At 31.9% G+C, this 21478-nt stretch overlaps 2 protein-coding genes across 2 annotated transcripts in view; both read left to right on the top strand.

Moving 5' to 3' along the window:
• The window catches only part of LOC134683184 (uncharacterized), a 31302-nt gene extending 21813 nt beyond the window's left edge, over positions 1-9489 (top strand). Inside the window, exons 13-19 of the mRNA XM_063542356.1 lie at positions 803-870; positions 1304-1340; positions 1677-1774; positions 3058-3195; positions 5152-5297; positions 5617-5752; positions 9301-9489. Coding sequence (XP_063398426.1) covers positions 803-870; positions 1304-1340; positions 1677-1774; positions 3058-3195; positions 5152-5297; positions 5617-5752; positions 9301-9489 — 812 coding nt within the window. The remainder of the gene's footprint in view (positions 1-802; positions 871-1303; positions 1341-1676; positions 1775-3057; positions 3196-5151; positions 5298-5616; positions 5753-9300) is intronic.
• Positions 9490-10456: 967 nt separating this feature from the next.
• LOC134680886 (receptor-type tyrosine-protein phosphatase epsilon-like) lies at positions 10457-18264 on the top strand. The gene is made up of 7 exons (XM_063540168.1): positions 10457-10565; positions 11920-11993; positions 12338-12463; positions 13672-13782; positions 15830-15978; positions 16586-16721; positions 17048-18264. The coding sequence occupies exons 1-7, from the start codon at positions 10478-10480 to the stop codon at positions 17117-17119; spliced, it is 756 nt and encodes a 251-aa protein (XP_063396238.1). The 5' UTR covers positions 10457-10477; the 3' UTR covers positions 17120-18264.
• Positions 18265-21478: the final 3214 nt, after the last annotated feature.

The raw sequence follows: 21478 nt of genomic DNA, 5'->3' as shown, positions 1-21478 counted from the left end.
TCCTCATCATGCTCATGAATTTTTAAATATAAGTTGCCGGAACTATCTTTAATAATTCATGACAACCTCTTCAACTTGTCTTTGTTTTCAATGTAAACAACGAGGCGTGTAACGATTCAAGGTTATTTCTTTTACAATTGTCTGGAAATATGTTGCACTTGGTTGTTTGAAACATATTTTATGTTTATTGCTACACTTTTGTAAATACTCAAACGAATCTGTTCAACATCGTTTGGTTTCAACAGATCACATTTTACTTACTTATGATATTACTCCGCCATATATGAGGCATTTTTAAATGTTGATTTTCCCAATATTTAGATAAAATAAATTACAATAACACAAGAAACAACAGTTGATAAAGTCGTTTTTACAGATTGCAGTATTAGGTTCACAGTTTACTAGTCTATTGAATTGACATATCAACCAAAACAAGGATGTGGCCCTTAACAGAGGAAAAGCTAGACAAATCCTCACATTTCCCCTTTTTAACGCCTCATGCTCTTATCGGTGACATGTCAAGTCAATACACTATTATTGTCTATAAAAGTGTTTAATCTTAAAGTTGTGTTGACAGGTTCCGCCTCTCTAATCTGGCAAGTCCTACAAAATTAAATAATGTATATTACTTTACTAATATAAGAAAAACAAACTAGTGTATCGCAATTAATATTTAATTGACTGTTAACATTTACAAACATATCGTATTGCATTACCTTCTTATTTCATCTACATTTTGTAAGTATGTCTTATATTTATTTGATATAATGCAACATCTGTTTTTCATATACTTTTTTTGAAGATGATCATTCACGTATTGTGCTGAAAGGAAACACAAAGACTGATTATATTAATGCTAGCTACATTGACGTAAGAGTTGAAAATGAAATAATTATATTGTACATTAATTTATTGTATATTGCTACATATCTTACACTGACACACACAGATATATCATAAAAGACAGGTTTAGTATCTTTTACAATTATACCTTCTCAAGTTTTTCTGCCTTATGTAACTTTGGAACTATGTCATACCAGTAATTTTATCTTGGCAATATGGTCATCTATTATTTTTTTTATTTTATCAGTCTTTTTACAATAAAACATGTTTAAACTCATATATAATTCGTTTAATAATCACGGAATTAACTGTTATGTTTTTCATTTAAACATTTAAAAAGTAAATGTATTTCAAATAGAACCAATTATGGTCATTAATTAAACATATTGCCATTAGTTTTTTTAACTTTGAAAGAAACTTGCAGAAACTTAAATTTTACTCACAAGCATGTGTATTTCAGAATTATGACAAAGAAAAGGCCTATATAGCGAGCCAAGGTTTGTGAAGAATTACTTGCAATTTGATAAAAAAAAATTGGTTTAGGATGTTTTTCTCTGACATTTAAGTCTCGTTCAGTCTCATTTAAATCTCGTTCTGGAATTATATCCAAAACATGTGTTAAGTGAAAAATATCAATGAATTTGATTTTAATCATAATAAAACTTAACTCTGTGAAATAATTGTGTATTTCCAATTAGAAATTTTTGAAAATTGAATTGTTCAAGTTTTATTACTTATCAAGTCAGTCGATTTTTTACTGGAATTTTGAGAAAAACGGGTGGGGGTACATGGTGAATACGTTTTTATTGGTACACATCGTCATTTACTTAAAGGTCCAAAGAGTAATACCGTAAGAGATTTCTGGCATATGATATGGCAGGAGACCGTTGGGAAAATTGTCATGGTTACACAGCTGAAAGAAGGAAGAAGGGTATCAAATTACATTATCACATTCATCATATTAAATCAATTAAATAAGGTTGAACGCATTATATCTTAATAAGCACTATCATGACAATCCGATAAACAATTTGTTTTTGAGGTGAAAAAAGATACCAGAGGAACATTTAAACTTATAAATTGAAAAAAAAATGATTATGCCAAGGCGTAAACGCAAACAAAAACCCAAAAAATTTTACCGAAAAATCAACATGGAATATAGATACTAAGCAACACAAAACCTTAAAAACAACTGGGGATGCTCCGGAAGGGTATCTGAAGTCAGTATAGATACCGGAAAAGGTAAGCAGATCCTGCTCCACATTGGACACCCATGTTTGTACAAACCTGGTGATAAGTCTAATTCGGTAGGTCACATTTGTTAAATGGGAATGGGATTGTAGTTACGATGTCATCTGTAAAGTTGATAGTCGTATAAGATCAACCAACTGGTGATGGCATCCGTAATATTGACGAAGGATGATTTAAACTTTACCATTTTGAACTCTTAGTTAATAGCTTCATTGTGACAAAAACTTTCTATCAAGGATATCATGATAGTAAAAACAAGCCCGATAATATCGTATCAATTTGGATAGTTATTTTTGGTCAGGTCAAACTAACTAATAAAATATTGGTATTTACTACTTTTCTCCCATACTCGACATTAAAGTGTTAAACGAAAACTTATCGGTCGGAAAAATGTGTCGGGAATAGATGAGAAAAAGTCCACTAAACTGCTAACGTGTGGGCTTGGCATGATTCCTATATACACGGTATCGCTTTTTGATCCAAAGAGTCTCTCATATAATTTTGACAACACAATATGTTGTTGTTGCCTCTGTTGTTAAGTCGTTTTGCATGAAAAGTGTTACAAAATCCCAAATAGACCGCGTTTAACAACAGACTCAGTTCATGCCATTAAAGTACAAACAGAGTTCGTTTTATATCACTTAAACCGGTTTTCGTCATGATATACGATATCAATCTTAAGACCTTATATGCCACGGTTTATTTAGAACGTACGATTTACTATCATTTGAAAGTATGTGCATATTTACAATGTTGTTGATAATGTGATTATTTGCTACAAAAAAAATTAAAAAGAATATTACTAGATTATAGGAGAAAACTATCATCATGAGTATTATTTTGTTGTATTTGTCTATTACTTTGTCTGTAACACATTTAAACTGGAAATGAAAATTTTTAAGGAGGTTCGAAATAATAATGTTCAGGATAGTGCAATCTAACTGTTGATGATTTTATTTTCAGGAAAAATGTATACAATATTGGCCTGATACAGTTAATGACCCAATGATAGTTGATAATTATCGTCTTACCATGACAAACGAACAGGAACATACGATTTATGTATACAGACGGATAACTATATCCAATCATACAAATAAGGTAATGATTACAATTGATAAAATGGAAGAGAAATTGAGAATAAAAAAGAATTAGAAGTAATGTTCAATACAACTGCGTTATTTCAACGAGATTTAAAGAATTCAAATGAAAATAAACGAAATGTAGTTGTAAATTTATTTCCTGAGAATATATTTTTTCTCTCGATTAAAATGACAAGTTAACTGAATTCTGTCATACACGAGTCATTCTGAAGCAACTATTCATTCAGGTTAAATGAATATTTTAGTAACTAGATTCTTCTCTAATTTATATTCAAATAAAACAAGATTCTTCTCTAGTTTATATTCAAATAAAACATTCTCAGTATAAACATGAGGTTATGGGGCATGATTTAGATTGATTAGACTATTAATCTCAGATCAAATGACTTATATGTATGAAGCAAATACATGTCTTAATAATGGATGCATGGTCTCATGTATATGTAAAAATGCATGTTGTGCACTAGCGGCGCATAAGAATCTGTACTTTGAAACTAATTTGTACTTTGAAAGTGAATAAACTGGTCAACCATTTTTTTTATACGTTGAACGACAAACGTCAAAATCATTCAATCGCGTGGTGGAATTAACTATTTATGGATTCTCATAAATTCTACCTATAACTTTTGTACTAGTTTAAATCTCGGCCTATTTCTGTAATTTGTTCTTACATACTTTTGATTTTTTAACTCTGTATGCTTACATTGCCTATGTAAATTTTAAAACTGTTTGTATGCACATTGAACGACAAATTTATGTGACGTATACAAATTTTATGACGTCAGACACTCAAGTCAATCCATGTGTTCGTAGATAGATGTTTTTGTGTTCTGTTAAATTGTCCCTTTTAAAATTGTTATGCGATGATGACTGATGTACCCATATTTTTAATTGTGACTGTTTATTTAACGCATTATGTAAATATAACGGAATTTGATGAGACTGTTATTAAAGAGAGAGAATTAGCGCTATAGAACCAGGTTTAATCCACCATTTTCTACATTTGAAAATGCCTTTACATAGTCAGGAATATGACAGTTCTTGTCTATTCGTTTTTGATGCGTTTTGTTATTTGATTTTGCCATGTGATAATGGACTTTCCGTATTGATTTTCCTCTGAGATCAGTATTTTTGTGATTTTACTTTTTATCACTGTGATCTTATCAGCTCTAAAAACACTAAATAAGTTAGATGTATCATCACAATCTTGCAGACTTATCCACTGCGATGAAATGAGTAGTAGTCGGATAATTCGCTTGCAGAAAATCAGGATTTGGTCAGTTTATGTTCAGACGTTTCAGGATTTGGTATTGATTACCTGCGCACATCAACAATATACTGAATTATCTGAATTACTTCTGTCAGTACAAATTGAAGTCATGAGATTTATATAAAAAGGGCTGAATCTACCGCATTGATAAATTTGACTTTAAAGCTATTGATGGAATTACAAATATTTGTACAGAATTTTCAGATGATGATAAGATCAAACTGACCGTTTCAGATTTGAATTAAATTAACTATTGTTTTTATCTGTATTTTTCGCAACTGGATACAAACATATTTTTCGGGACGTGGTTTTTGATTCATTTTTGAACGATGATAAACGTGTGTTATAAGTTTATCGTAAATTAAAAAAAAAGTATTCCTTTGCTTCGTTTGATGTGTTTTATCATTTGATTTTGCCATTTGAGTAGGGATTTTCCGTTTGAATTTTCCTAGGAGTTCATTATTTTTGTGATTTTACTTTTTGCTGCAGTCTCACTCACTCAATTCGAATGTCCCCTAGCTTTAACTTCCATCTCCTATGGTTCATGTTGGTATATCGTTAGTTTTCGGTTCAACATTTTACCTTTTTTTTATTACCCTGATGTTATCCTTGCTGTCTAAGACTTCTGGTGTGTACATCTTCTATAGTGTATTCATTTTGTCTAAATAGCAGACTACATTTTAGGACGCGAGAGAAAGAAGCATTCACCAGTACCATTTCACCCAATGGCCAGACCACGGTGTCCCTGACAGCATCAAATTGGTCCAGTTTTACAGGAAAGTCAAACGTGATCACTGTGATCTTAATGGACCCTTGGTTGTACATTGCAGGTATGAACATGGCTTTAAGTGGTCATGATTTAATATTTGTGATTCAGAATATATTTTGTTTTTATTGTATTCCAGCAGTACGTATTAATCAATTTAACTTTATTTAAAAAATATATTTCAAGATTCAAAACTAGTACTCAGTATAATTCTTTGAATAATTTATCGATCCCAGCGTTTCTATGACAACCCTTTTCGTAATTGAGTTAGCTATATTTAGCTGAAACATTAAACTGCGAAGTTAATGATAATATATTGCAAGTTGCGATTTTACTAGCACTGCATTCGTGTTGATTAATTTATTCGATATATTTTTTGTTAGCGCTGGTCTTGGAAGAACGGGAACATTTATTGCTATAGACGCAATATATGAGCACGGCAAGAAAGTTGGACACGTTGATATAATGGAGTATGTTCAGATGATGAGGAAAGACAGAATGAATATGATACAAACACATGTATGTTATACTTTTGTAATGAAACCGATTTTGAGTGTCTATGCATAATTCGATCAATTGGTTGCATATAAAAAAAAGTAAAACAGTATTATAATTGTTATGCCTTCGATGCACTTTGCTAGATTTCATCGGATACGCTCAATTTCGAAGATGTGTAGGCCAATGCTATGTAAGAACTGAAACAGTTGAGGAGCTGTATGAACAAACAGTTACATAAAAATATCACAAAATTCATCTCAGTTCAACTTGCATAACCGTGATTTCTCAGTTAAATAAACTCATTTATCATATACTTTAAAAATATAACTAAAATTTTACAGTCCAATCACATTTGAAAATATCAAAAGGCTATGAAAGGATTACTAGGTTTATTGACCAGATTCCTAAGAATTTCCTTTGCGGGCTGATAAAGGTACCTTTATTGATTGCTTCCGGAATGTTATCACATGCCTTTCCGTTAATTTCCGTGATGTTTATCACATGCAACTTCGTGCATTTCCGGAAATTTGTTGGAAAACGACAACAGTTCGCGGAAAACTGCAAGTGATAAGACTTTTCATAAAATGGAGGAGCAAAAATGAATTAAGTTGATATGAAAGACATACATGAGGTGACAATATTATTGAAGAACATGATAATTGTTGTGACAAGATAAATAAAATGCTTTAAATATCAATAAAAACAATTTAAGTTAAGAATTATTTTTGGTTGTTGTAAATATTATGACAAACAAAATTAAATTTTAATAGTTCTTGTCTTCTGTTGAAGTAAATGATAAACTAGAGGCTCTAAAGAGCCTGTGTCGCTCACCTTGGTCTATGTGAATATTAAACAAAGTAAGCAGATTGAAAATTGACTACAAAGGTCAATAACTCCTACAGGGGTCAATTGACCATTTCGTTCATGTTGACTTATTTGTAGATCTTACTTTGCTGAAAATTATTGCTGTTTATAGTTTACCTATATCTATAATAATATTCAATATAATAACCAAAAACAGCAAAATGTCCTTAAAATTACCAATTCAGGGGCCGCAACCCAAAAACAGGTTGTCCAATTCATCTGAAAATTTCAGGGCAGATAGATCTTGACCTGATTAACAATTTTACTTCATGTCAGATTTTCTCTAAATTATTTAGTTTTTGAGTTATAAGCCAAAAACTGCATTTTACCCCTATGTTCTATTTTTAGCCGTGGTGGCCATCTTGGTTTGATGGCCAGGTCACCGGACACATTTTTTAAACAAGAAACCCCAAAGATGATTGTGGCCAAGTTTGGATCAATTTGGCACAGCAGTTTCAGAGAAGAAGATTTTAGTACAAGATATAAAAAATTTACGAAAAATGGTTAAAAATTGACTTTAAAGGGCAATAACTCCTAAAGAGGTCAACTGAACATTTTGGTCATGTTGACTTATTTGTAAATCTGACCTTGCTGAACATTATTGCTGTTTACAGTTTACCTATATCTATAATAATATTCAATATAATAACCAAAAACAGCAAAATTTCCTTAAAATTACCAATTCAGGTGCCGCAACCCAAAAACAGGTTGTCCAATTCATCTGAAAATTTCAGGGCAGATAGATCTTCACCTGATTAACAATTTTACCCATGTCAGATTTGCTCTAAATGCTTTGGTTTTTGAGTTATAAGCCAAAAATTGTATTTTACCCCTATGTTCTATTTATAGCCATGGCGGTCATCTTGGTTAGTTGGCGGGGTCACCGGACACAATTTTTAAACTAGATACTCCAATGATGATTGTGGCCAAGTTTCAAATAATTTGGCCCAGTAGTTTCAGAGGAGAAGATTTTTCTAAAAGATTACTAAGATTTACGAAAAATGGTTAAAAATTGACTATAAAGGGCAATAACTCCTAAAGTAGTCAACTGATCAATTTGGTCATGTTGACTTATTTGTAGATCTTACTTTGCTGAATATTATTGCTTTTTACAGTTTATCTCTATCTAAAATAATATTAAAGATATTAACCAAAAACAACAAAATTTCCTTGAAATTACCAATTCAGGGGCAGCAACCTAACAACGGAATGTCAGATTCATCTGAAAATTTCCGAGCAGATAGATCTTAACCTGATTAACAATATTACCCCCATGTCAGATTTGCCCTAAATGCTTTGGTTTTTGAGTTATAAGCCAAAAACTGCATTTTACCCCTATGTTCTATTTATAGCCATGGCGGCCATCTTGGTTAGTTGGCGGGGTCACCGGACACAATTTTTAAACTAGATACCCCAATGATGATTGTGGCCAAGTTTGGTTAAATTTGGCCTAGTAGTTTCAGAGGAGAAGATTTTTGTAAAAGTTAACGCAGGACGACGACGACGGACGACGACGACGACGGACGACGACGGACGCCGGACGCCAAGTGATGAGAAAAGATAATTACATGTCATTTTTCATATCAAACCTTTTATCGGCCCTCGTTCATGATATTAGCCCTCGAGCCTGCGGCTCTTAGGCTGATATCATGACCTTGGGCCAATAAAGGGTCTGATATGAAAAATGCCATGTCATAATCTATACTTATATCACTTCTCTGATGCATCACACCGATAGATGTTGCAAAGGCATTGTTGACGACGTCGTATAAAAAAAAAAATGAAAATGTGTAGAAAATAACATATTTCCTTACATTCGCCATCGAAAAATAGTAAAACTCTTGACGGAACTGAACTAAACAGTGGCTCCTGCGCTACACACATTTATGAATCAAGGTATTGTTTGCTCATCCGTTGACTATTTTATATATTTGAATTATTCATTTACTTTTTCTATTTGTGTTAAATTTCTTTATTATAATTACCATAGAAAATAGAAGTGAACACGATACTTCTTGTTTTTCTACGTCTTGTTCTTGTCCTTGTTTTTGTCCTTGTTCTTCTATTGTACTTGTTCTTCTGTTTCGTCTTCTTCTTCTATGAATTGTGATACAACATGCGCAATACATATATAAGGGTCTGGTGTACAGTAAAATATATTCAAACCCACCTATCAGCATGTCTTATCACTTATTGATTTTCCATTTGTAGGGTATCACCAGCCCAGTAGTTAACACTTCTGTGTTGACATGAATATCAATAATGTGGTCATTTTTATAAATTTCCTGTTTACAAAACTGTCAATTTTCGAAAAACTAAGGATTTTCTTATCCCAGGCATAGATTACCTTAGCCGTATTTGGCATAACCTTTTGGAATTTTGGATCCTCAACTTTGTAATTGTTTAGCTTTATAAATATTTTGAGTTGAGCGTCACTGATGAGTCTTATGTAGACGAAATGCCGTCTAGCGTAATAAATTATAATCCTGATACCTTTGATACTTATTTAAAGCTGCATCCTTTGTATTTCCTTTAACGTCAGAAGGAAGGTTTGTTTTAAAACATGTCACATGTATACGGATTTCCGGAATGCCTTTCAATCCAACGTACATAAATCTAAGTCACATAAACAGCATCAAAATTGACTGTTGTCAATGCTTACGGGAGACTGTAGAATTTGACGTATTGTAATTGAAATTATCTAGGAACAGTATGAGACAGTATTTGAAGCACTGCTAGAATTATTTACAGTACCAGAAACAGCTATTCCAAAGAAAGATTTCTGTAAATATATTGAAGATCAGGAATGTAAGACATTACCGAAAAACCAAAAAGTGTACAAACGGGAGTTTCAGGTTAGACAATTAACACCAATTATAGCACTATGTAAATGATTTTCGCTTGGTTTTGAATACATTCAGAATAAAAAAATTAATAAAAAATAGTTTTTAACATTAAATAAAAAAAAAATGGTATGTGACTGTAAAAAAAAAATGAATATAAAAAAAAAAATCAGCCAGTCACCGTAAGACTTTCACCACAGGATAAATGACAGATTCGAAAGATAAGCCAATTAAATTAAAGGTAACATATATGTTTAAAACGAAACGCAATAAAATATCCCAAATATACTGCAATATATCAACGACAGCCAAAATGCAAAGACATTGATAACATGGAGGATAACACAGTTTTAGAATAGGATTATCAACATGTATGAATATGTTTATAAAATGGAATTTTAAATAAAAGTTTCCAATAATTAAAGAACGACGACCAATGTCTACAATCCGTTACTGTATGTTAGTAAAAAGTGAAGGCAACAGTAGTATAGCGCTGTAAGAAAGTATAAAAAAAATCGATTGAGAGAAAACAAATCCAGATTACAATTTAATACTAAATTGTAAAAACACCAACTATAAGAGGAAAAAACAATGATACATCAGAAATAATGAAGTGCAACAAAAAACAAAAAACAAAAATACAATGCAACACACACAGAAACAAAATATAATTTAACAACTGTCATATTCCTGACTTAGTACAGGACATTTTAAGAAAAAAATGGTGATTTGAACCTGGTTTTGCGGCTGAAAAAACTGCACTTTTATGCCAATGTTAAAAACATGTTATAGTTAACAATCAATGTTTTGACAAATAAGCAATGTGATTATATTCAATTCCAATAAAAAGTTCTTTGATCAATCAACTTCGATTAAGAACTCTTAAATTGTTTACACATGCTTTTTTTAAGTAGCTCGTAATATAGCAAACGATCAATCGATTATAAATCTCTTTAGGTGACAATAATTCTAATTATTAATTTCGTATTTAATTGTACAATTTAATATAATTTCTATTTTGAATTAGGCACTAGAAGCAATGAGGTCATCATATCCTGCATCAACATTTACTGCTGCAAACTTAAAAGAAAATATACCCAAAAATTCGGTAAAGAATATCCTTCCACGTAAGTTGAATGTCCTGTAATATGTGTAAGGAATACATCTTAATAATATATGCCTCATATTGACAGTTATCATTCATTCTTTTGATGTGTTTCAGCTTTTGATTTTGACATTTGATGAGGGATTTTCTGTTTTGAATTTTCCTTGGAGTTCAGTATTTTTGTAATTTTACTATTTTTGGCATAATAATATTCAATTTAAGGAAATATTTATACAAGAACAAAGTTACAATGTATATGTATACTCATCATGCAATTACATGTGTATACACCTTTGTATGTGACGTTTCTAAGACATAATATGACAAACTAACAATGAAACAACTTCTGTTTTTCAAAAAAAGAATGTTTGAAATTGCAGAGTTTAAAAGTATAAAGTGGCACATGGGACTATACGGTATAGTCTTTGCTCATTGCTTAAGCCGTACGATGACCTATTATTGATAATGTCTATGTCTATTGGTTTCTTGTGGAGAGTTGTAGTTAGTAATCAAAAGTACCAGGATTATAATTTTATACGCCAGACGAGCGTTTCGTCTACATAAGACTCATCAGTGACGCTCAGATCAAAATAGTAAAAAAGCCAAACAAATACAAAGTTGAAGAGCATTGAGGATCCAAAATTCCAAAAAATTGTGCCAAAAACGGCTAAGGTAATCTACTCCTGGGGTAAGAAAATCCTTAGTTTTTCGAAAAATTCAAAGTTTTGTAAACAGAAAATTTATACAAATGACCATATAATTGATATTCATGTCAACACCGAAGTGCTGACTACTGGGCTGGTGATACCCTCGGGGACGAAACGTACACCAGCAGTGACATCGACCCAGTGGTGTAAATAGTAATCAAAAGTACCAGGATTATAATTTGATACGCCAGACGCGCGTTTCGTCTACATAAGTAGGATTGGCAATCATACAACATCTTTTTTATAAGCCTTCAAATCCTTTCTATATAATTGAGTATAACATAATAAAGAAGATGTAGGATAAAAACAACAAAAAACAATTAGAAAATTTGAAGAACAGATGCATTTTTTTAATCATTCTAATCAAGGAAACAAAAATTATAAGAAGTCATAGACTATGTTCATAATCCCCTTTAGTGTAGGAAAAAAAACCAACTTGCAATATATAAGGTCGAAGGCTTGATCCAATTAAGTAGTTTGTATACTAGTTACTTCAAACAGTTTCATTCTCGAATGCCTGTACCAATTCAGGATTATGCCAGATGCTTTCCATCGGTATGCTGTGATGTGATGGATTTAAACTTTGTTATTTTTGCCATTTGATAAGGTTCTTAAGGTTTAGTGTATTTTATTTAATTTTTTTTTCTTATAACACATTTCGTTTTTTAGATGACGATTTTCGACCATACCTTATGTCATACGGAAAAACAAGAAATGATTACATCAACGCAGTGATTATACCTGTAAGTAATATAGAGATATGGGTAACGAAAACATATTGACAAATTCGACGCAAAAATAGTTTTTCTTAATGGAAAAAAAATGTTTTGTCCATTTGGATATTTTCAACAAAATATATGATGTGATTTTTTAATAGTAATGTATAATGATTATGTTCTGTGTGGGTTAAAACATTAGGCTTCTTAAACTAAACGCACGGTAGCTATATCGCAATATTGTGTTTGGTTGTTTGTTTAGCCGTTTTCTCTATGATTGAGCACCCCTTTTCTTGTAATTTAAACAGATAGATTAGATAGTATTTCTTCAATTACTCTTTTGATATCTTATGATTTTTATACGTTTTCAGGGATACAGAGATGAAAGCCGATTCTTCGTAACACAATGTCCACTGAAAGAAACTGTTGAGGATTTCTGGACAATGATATATGACCATAATTCAAGAATCATTGTGATTTTGGATCAAGTCTACAAAGTAAATATGTTTTACATCTCTTCTTGTTGAACGTTTTTTTCAGACGTCGTTTGCAAAAGTTCTGTACATTTTGTAACAACGGTGATTATAAATGTTTAATCGCCGCAATATAGCTTTTTGGGGCTAATGCGGCGTAAAGAGTAAAGCATTCACAAATCAATCAATTGATATAAAAAGTAAAATCACAAAAATACTGAACTCAGAGGAAAATCAATACGGAAAGTCCATAACCACATGGCAAAATCAAATAACAAAACGCATCAAAAACGAATAGACAAGAACTGTCATATTCCTGACGTGGTACAGGCATTTTCAAATGAAGAAAATGGTGGATTAAACCTGGTTCTAAAGCGCTAACCCCTCTCTCTTTAATAACAGTCTCATCAAATTCCGTTATATTTACATGATGCGTTAAATAAACAGTTAAAGTCACAATTAATAAAATAGTCAAAATATGGGTACCGCTGCAAATGTTTGCACCTGTCCTAAGTCAGGAATCTGATGTACAGTAGTTGTCGTTTGTTTATGTAATATATACGTGTTTCTCGTTTCTCGTTTTGTTTATATAGATTAGACCGTTGGTTTTCCCGTTTGAATGGTTTTACACTAGTAATTTTGGGGCCCTTTATAGCTTGTTGTTCGGTGTGAGCCAAGGCTCCGTGTTGAAGGCCGTACTTTAACCTATAATGGTTTAATTTTTAAATTGTTATTTGGATGGAGAGTTATCTCACTGGCACTCACACCACATCTTCCTATATCAACATCAGTCATCATCGCATAACAATTTTACAAGGGACAATTTAACAGAACACAAACACATCTATCTTAATGTTTAAAAAAAATGAATGATCTTGCAAAAGCAAACATTATATGATATCCTATTTTTCTAAATCTAGACTGATCATTTGCTTATTTCAACACAGGACACGACACCTATTTGACGAATCGGTTCAGGGATTTTATGTTTTATTGTCTCATATAAAAAGCACTGAGATTTCCTTGACCACAAAAGATGCATTAGTTCTTATATGAAGTAAGATAACAGATCCATAAGACATGTTTAACCTAGCAAATATATTTGCTTTTATGAAAGACAAAGTATACGTATAATGAAACGTAATCTCAAGTTTTGAACACAGGATAAATCGTTCATGTTCTATAATGATTGGCCTTTTTTGGATTTAAACGTGTGCTTTTATCTATATTAGAATGCAAAGCTTTGGTTAGGAAAATCGGAAACACTTACGATTGGTGACTTTGCAATACTTTTAGAAGAGGAGCATACTGTAGATGAGTTGAAAATTGCTTTGAAATATAAGGTAACCTATATTTATTTTGTAACTCGACATTTTAAATGATAATATATGAGTTAAGCGAAAAGTTTAACTTGAAATATAAACAAATCAGGAATGAAGAAGTTAGCTTTATTTGGTCAATTTCGTAAAATATGTGTTGTCTCTTTGACACATTCCCCATTTTCATTCACAATTTTATCATTTAATGTTCAAACAAATGAGATGTGGTACGATGACCTGTGAGATAAGTATTCACAAAAGATCAAAGACGTGGCTTTAAGGTACTCATTTTAAAGGAGTAGATCCGGTATGACCCGAATTTGGCCTCACTTTTTAAACACTGAAGTGTTAATTTTTTTTAATCAATTAGTTTATGTGGAAGATTTTACCTGATTTAGTCATACCAAACGCCCCGATTCAAGCTGAAATATGAAAAATCTACCAAATATGTCGAAAAATGTCACTTTTTAGCTGTTTTTTTTTGTCTGAAATGAAAGTGGCCGTATCCGTGTTCACCCTCACTCTTTATATGTGTTATGTATTATCGTAAAATACAACTTACATTTCAATATTGAGGATGAACACGAAAGCGGCCACTTTCGTTTTACACGAAAACCGTCTAAAATTCAACTAAATGCTAGAATTGTGAAGTTTTCAGTAATTTAGCATAACTTAATGGTGCTAGTACCCGATATTTGTGTATGGTATTGTCAAAAACAGCCCAAATTTATGTAGCAGAAGCAGAATAAAACTGCTATATTTTGAGGCCAAAAGGGGGTCTTACTGGACCTTCTCCTTTATTAGAGCTGATAAAACACCACACAAAAAAGTGATTGCTACAATGCAAAATGACATACGATGTCTGAGAAGGGAGATCATTCCGCATGTTATTTTGTAATAATTGTCTGAACTATATAAAGCTCAATTCTTTTTTCATCTGGAATGCTTTATAATGCCTTAAATGACCATTATTAAATGGAAATCAAACCATGTCAATTTCAAAAATTTATGATGTACAGGTTAGAAAGTATGTCTCAATGATAAGATTCAAGCTTAATTGTTTTTTTCAATGTATTATGTGAAAAAATAGACTAAAACAAAAGGCATACTAAACAATCAGCTATATTTTAAAAATATTTATTGTACGGTCGAAAAGCCTGCAATTTGTTTAATAAGGGACATTAGTTGGACATTGTTGAATGAATAATTGCAATAATTGATAATAGAATAATTAGATGTGTATACTTTTGTCCACGAATAAGTTAAAACACGGTTAGAGCATACAATGTACACTCGAAAAAAAGAAAGAAACGACTGAGGTGAGTGATCTATACAGGCAATAGTAGTATAATCATGTTAAAACCAGATGAAACCTGAAGAGTAGTCATGGAATATACTGTACACGCATCAAACGTCTTGTGAATATAGAAACGAAAAGTAAATGACACTGTAAAGAGAACATGACTTTCATTTTGAAGACCTTTTGGTACTGTGGATTCATTATTATTCGTTGGATATCAATTTTCGTGGGTTTCGTGGGTACAGGTGAACCACGAAATCAAATGTTCAACGAAATTCATATTTTTAATAGGCTTTGTATACAGAGAAGTTCAAAACCACGAAATCAAATATCCACGAATATGCAAGTTTTCAACCATCCACGAAAATTGATACCCACGAAAATAAATGAATCCACAGTATCTTATCATATACTACTACGAAAACATATTGATCGTGATTTCAGACAGAGACTCATCATATTGATCAACAAACTTGCAATCTTTATATAGAAAGAACATGGTTTGTGTCGATTTAAGTCGTTCTTCTTCGTTAACTAACTAAACAAGATTTGAGTTAGGAGTGCACCCTTGTATATAAAACTCGTATAGGTCATAACACACATATAATGTATTCACACTCATTACTTACTTTTCAATGTGATAATAGGTTCGTTAAGTATTAGGTCGAATTTTTACAAATGCTTACTTACAGATGCAAAATTAGACAACTACAGCTACATCATAGTGAAAAAAAACCATATAAATCAAAATCGGTTAATTTCTCCTTCCAGAAACAACCAGAAAAAAGAACAATAAGTGTGTTTACGATAAGTGACTGGCAAGGTGCTACACTACCTGCAACAAAGATGATGGTGGAGCTTCTGAAGAGTGTCGTTGATAGCTGGAAATCACAAAAATGTCCAATTACGGTCGTTTGCAGGTACACACATTAAATACATCAAAATATACTCAATTTCGCAATAATACTGTTTTGTATTGAATTAAAGAATAACGGGTAAACACAATATGTTTTTAAATTTAAATCCTATTAGTCAGAACAATCGTACAAGAAACCCCCCATAAAACTAACATAAAGACCATGACTGTAGGAGCTGGAAACATCTGCGAAACATGCATCACATAATAACGATGACAATTTTAGCCGTTCCGCTTCATACCAACAGTGTATGTATCGTGAGTAATAGTGTATTTCTGTTCTAATATCAATGGAATACATTTGAGTATATAACATTATCCTCCTAATTTCTATATATGTTTGGTATATTTGCGATACCGTTGCCTTCTGTAACTTATTTATTTAACAATCAATTATATTTCATTCAATACGTACATTAGTATTGTACGTCCATGTTACGACAAATGATTAAAACAAGGTGATAAACATAGCATAACAGTTATCCAACTTGTAGAAAACAGCGAAAACAAGTGAAGGACTATACTCAATTTTGTACTCTTAATGCATCGAGCTTATTTTTTTTAATAATCGAAATAATTTATACATTTTGTACCTTTTTGCAACTTTTTAGAGATGGATGCACCAAAAGTGGGTTGTTTATTGCACTTTGTTTAACTTTTGACAAAATGAAAATAGACGAAGAGGTCGATGTCTTTCAAGTGGTAAGGAATATTCAAACAAGGCGTCCAGAATTCTTTAAGAATTGTGTAAGTATATCTTCAATTTGACAAAGGCAACTTCTGCAAAATTGTGGATGTTTTAAAAACCTGATCGCACGACAATACATTTAGAATACATTTTCCGTTTTCACTTTTTATTTTAAGCTCACAGTTATTCAGTTAATATTGTCATTGCGTTTCGTCCTTGCTCGTTCTTCGATACAAGTTGTAATGGGTGTATAACAAAACAAAAGATTTATCAATAACAACTTGAGTATAAATTTTAAAACTCTATATATTTCTTCATAAAGATATTCATTGTTATTATCTTTACTGTCAGTCCAACGTTGTAATTTTTGTTCTTTTGTTAACAGGAGCAGTATGAATATTGCTACAGATGTATCAAAGAACTACTGGAAGCAGAATCAATGTATGCAAATACTTAATGAGGCAAAAATTGCGTACATATATAAACAGTTTAAGCTATATACCATTTCAATTAATGTTAAACAATTTGAAAAAAAGTTTTTGTTGTACATATAATATGAATTTAAGACGGTAGCCATGAATACATGAATATCGTTTAATTGGACAATATTTAAATGTTTACTGAAGTAAAATTACTGTTTAATAGAAAATATAGGCAATTCATAATTAAAAAAGTAACACAAAAAAGAAATTGTGTGCAATTGTCGTAAAAATATAAGCTAAGAAACTTGAATAGTCTTTAAACGTGGCATAAAAGACTTAGGCAACCTGTGGGACGGCTTTTGAAAAAATAATCAAAACAATTAGTTTCCACAATTAACCCAGGTTAAACAACAAATTAAGAAAAAAGAAGATATTCCTATAGATATTTTTTGAATGGCCTCAATATGACTTGACCGCATTTGGATGCCGCCAAGGTGCTGTTGTCATCTTTGATACTTGTTTGTATGATATGGCGTGTAATTCATATTTTTTGTAGACATGTGTGTATATTTTATGCAAATACTTATGCTAATATTTCGTCGATAATCTGCTGCTTGAATCATAATTTGTATGCCCCACCTACTATAGTAGAGGGACAATATGTTTTCTGGTCTGTCCGTTCGTTCGTTCGTTCGTCCGTTCGTTCGTTCGTTCGTCCGTTTGTCTGTTCGTTCATCCGTGCGTCCGGCCATGCATCCATTCGTTTGTCTGTCTCGATTCAGGTTATTTTTTTTGTCAAGGTAGTTTTCGATGTAGCTGAAGTCCAATCAACTTGAAACTTACTTCACTTGTTGCTTATGATGTGATCTTTCGAATTGTAAAGCCAAATTAGCCTTTTGAACCCCCAATTTTACGTTCCACCGAATATAGAAAATGATAAATGGAGTTTCATGTTAAAGTTTTCGGTCAAGGTAGTTTTTGATGAAGTTGAAGTCCAATCAACTTGAAACTTAGTCCACATATTCCTAATGGTATGATTTTTCACATTTTTTTATGCCAAATACGTTTTTAAACCCATTTTTACAGTCCATTGAACATGGAAAATCATAGTGCGAGTGGAGCATCCGTGTACACATTCTTGTTTAATATGATTTTACAATGTTTCATTCTCAGTAGTTCGTGTCTTCTTCAATATAAAGGAAGTCTCATACAGATTTATATCAGTCATGTACACTACACTAAGTCATTTATTAATATGACGATACAATAACCAAAAAACTATTTGTTTTTTATAGTAAAAAATAGATCGAACACATTATTTTTATGCTGATTTTTGTTTGGGTAGTATACCTTTTCAACAATTTACTTTACCTACAGTTTAGCAAGACTACGACAGGTAAGATGTGAGGGCTCATCTCAAAAATGAAAATTGAAAACAATAGTTCAATCACTACTTGATCAGCAATGATACAACTTTCCAACAGAGTTCAAATGACATGGATGTTTTTAATTTATAATGAAGAAAAGGATTCATTTTATGGTAAACAAAAACATTTAAATTAAAGAAAAAAAAATAACCAGCGGTTTCTGATCGACTTAAGAAATCAAATACAATTGATAAATTTTAATATCAAAATATCACATAATTTACTAAAACTGCTACCGTGTCAATGACGTACAATTTACCAACATTTTAAGGACTCGGTTCAGGCGCACAAAACATGCGACGAGGTTTAACTAATCTAATTAAATAAAAAAACCTGTCTATGTATGTTCATAGATGAACAAAAAGAATCATTAGTACGAAAACGTAGAAAAGATTACAAAACAAAAGCTATGTCGAACAAATGTGAAATAGAGAAATAATTTATGACCTGTTGACAACAAAATAAAATATAGCAACGACAGTGTAACATATATAACAAACGATATTTGATCAACACGGACCCGCTTAAACTTCACTGCCAAGAAAGTCCCGCTTCTTGTAAGAAACCCAGAGGTAATTTCCGAGAACTGGGAATGACTCTACGATAAAGTTTCAACGTAAGTTGTTTTTCGGGACACGTACAATTATATCGGTCAATAAGTTCGCGAGGACGACCATATAACTGAACGAGAGATAGTCTATGTCATTTGAGTTCAAATAGCACTGTTCAAAAATAATTTGCAATGACAACAAACTCTTCAGTAAATAACATGTTAAAATATAAATTGCATACGCAGGTATGTTAAATGCTTAAATGATTTTACATCAGAAAGAGAAGTCAATAACATTCCCTTTCCCACCGAATTGATCAAGAAAATATAACAATGAAGCGGCATAGTCTCTCGTTGATAAACATTACTATGTGATATTTTCCTTTGAACTTTCATAATATTTTTTTTTATGAATTTATATACGTAAAGTGATTAGCAGACCGTTTCTGTATTTGAGACTACCTCTCCATTTTACCTGTAAACTGTAGGTGTCATTGGTCGGTATCGCATAGCCAGAAATTAGTAGTGGTTTTGCTAATTAATATTCATAATTTGTAAATGAGACTTGTACCACGTGATAGTAGTTTGAACTGGACTGGCTTGATAGGCTTGATATCATTAAAATCTTTAAAACACGGATTTTATAAGTTGCCCGTCACAGAGTCCGCATTTACAATCACTTTGATATTTCCGTAAAGTTGTCAGGCGGTCAAAATCAAAACAATAAACGCGAATTTAGTGAATTTTTCGTGCTTTCGTGAGTTTATTCTTCTTGAAATAGTGACATTTTAATTTTACGTGGGAACCTAGAGTTCAACGACTACACATACAAGGTTTGAACTTGCTTGTTCTTTGGAAATTCAAGTTTCAAGTTTCACCCCGGCAACCTGTTTTTGTAATGACCATGTAAGCCAATTTTCAACACGAAGTTTGCAAATTTGACGTTTCAGTCATTTTAGCCTGTATTTTAAACTGCAATGTTAAAAGCCTCTCGCTTCGATTTTTAAAATAGCTCAGGAACCTGTATTTTTGCAACAACAGTCATTATGTTTCGTTTAAACGGTGTATATTGTTGTGTATATTCATTTTCTGCCCCGGCAACCTGTCTATCACTTAAATTAAAATTTAAACAGACAATTTTTTCAAAATTATCTATCATTTTGATGTAATATCCGTAACCCGTATCCAATTTCTTTAGTATAATATTCAAATAAGCAAAGTCGAGTTGATTTCTGGATATGGAGAGTTGTTAAAAAGGTCTTTTTGTATATAACACACACAAAGACAAAACATTTTACACAAAATTCAATGTTTGAATTGGTATTATATTATCATTTTTATTATTAGACTCTTTTTATACATATAAATTGAAAAAAGAAATTTGAGATGTGCCAAATAGACACAACTCGACCAAAGAGTAAAAGAAAACTAGCCCACCAATAGGTCTTCAAAACAGTGAGAAAATCTCGCACCGGACGTCCGCTGACCTCTACAAAATTGTTTACTAGCTCAGACGTCATACTAAACTCTAAAACATCTAAACTGTAATTAAATTAATACAACACGAACAAAAGGCAGAACTAGGCTCATGACTTCGGACAAGTGCAACGATGCGGCGAGTTTAAACATGTTTTGTGAGATCTCAACCCGTCCCGTACCTCTAGAAAATGTAGATTTAACAAACACACAGCAATACGCAAAGTAACAACTTAGTTTCAAAGATGTCCGAGTCAGAAAAGGTAACAAAAGAAAGCAAAATGACAGTTAAGCATAAATGATCAAAGGATTACTAGCAATTCATGACAGGCCATCTCAAGACCACAATGTATGTATGATAGGATAACCTATTGCACATTTGCAGAATACATGCTTTTATTGTACATGTACGTCTGTTGTTCGTTTTAAATCAAAATCGAATACATGAAACATTTATCTTTTTTTGTAAATATTTCGCAAGAATTAGATAAAATTGTCCACTGAAATATGACATACACTTAAACGGTCTGGATTAGTCAGTTAACAATAATCTTTACAATGTTTTCTTTAAGTTGTACCAGAAAACAAAATCATTTTGAATATGGTAGTTTACTAGTGTTTTTCAATTAAAAATGATTTTGACAAAACGAAACTATGAACAAATTTTTTAAATACGCTGAAATGGGATTGCTGATTGCTATTAACTATGACAACATTTTGTAATAAAGCGGCAATAAAGTTCCCATAGAGATTCACGGTTAATATATAACGAACAAAATCTACTCATAACCAAATAATCTGGACTTCAGCATACTCATAATCACACCCGAACACGGAAGAGTAGTATTCATCGGTATATCAATGCATTGATAAATCATGAAATATGTTCAGAATTCTTTCAATGTCTTTGTTACAAAAAGTAGCGCATATTATGCATGTGT

Source organism: Mytilus trossulus, chromosome 1 (assembly GCF_036588685.1).
Source record: "Mytilus trossulus isolate FHL-02 chromosome 1, PNRI_Mtr1.1.1.hap1, whole genome shotgun sequence".
Classification (NCBI taxonomy): Eukaryota; Metazoa; Mollusca; class Bivalvia; order Mytilida; family Mytilidae; genus Mytilus; species Mytilus trossulus.
The sequence above is the reverse complement of the archived record's forward strand: the minus strand, read 5'-3'. Positions and strand labels throughout refer to the sequence as shown.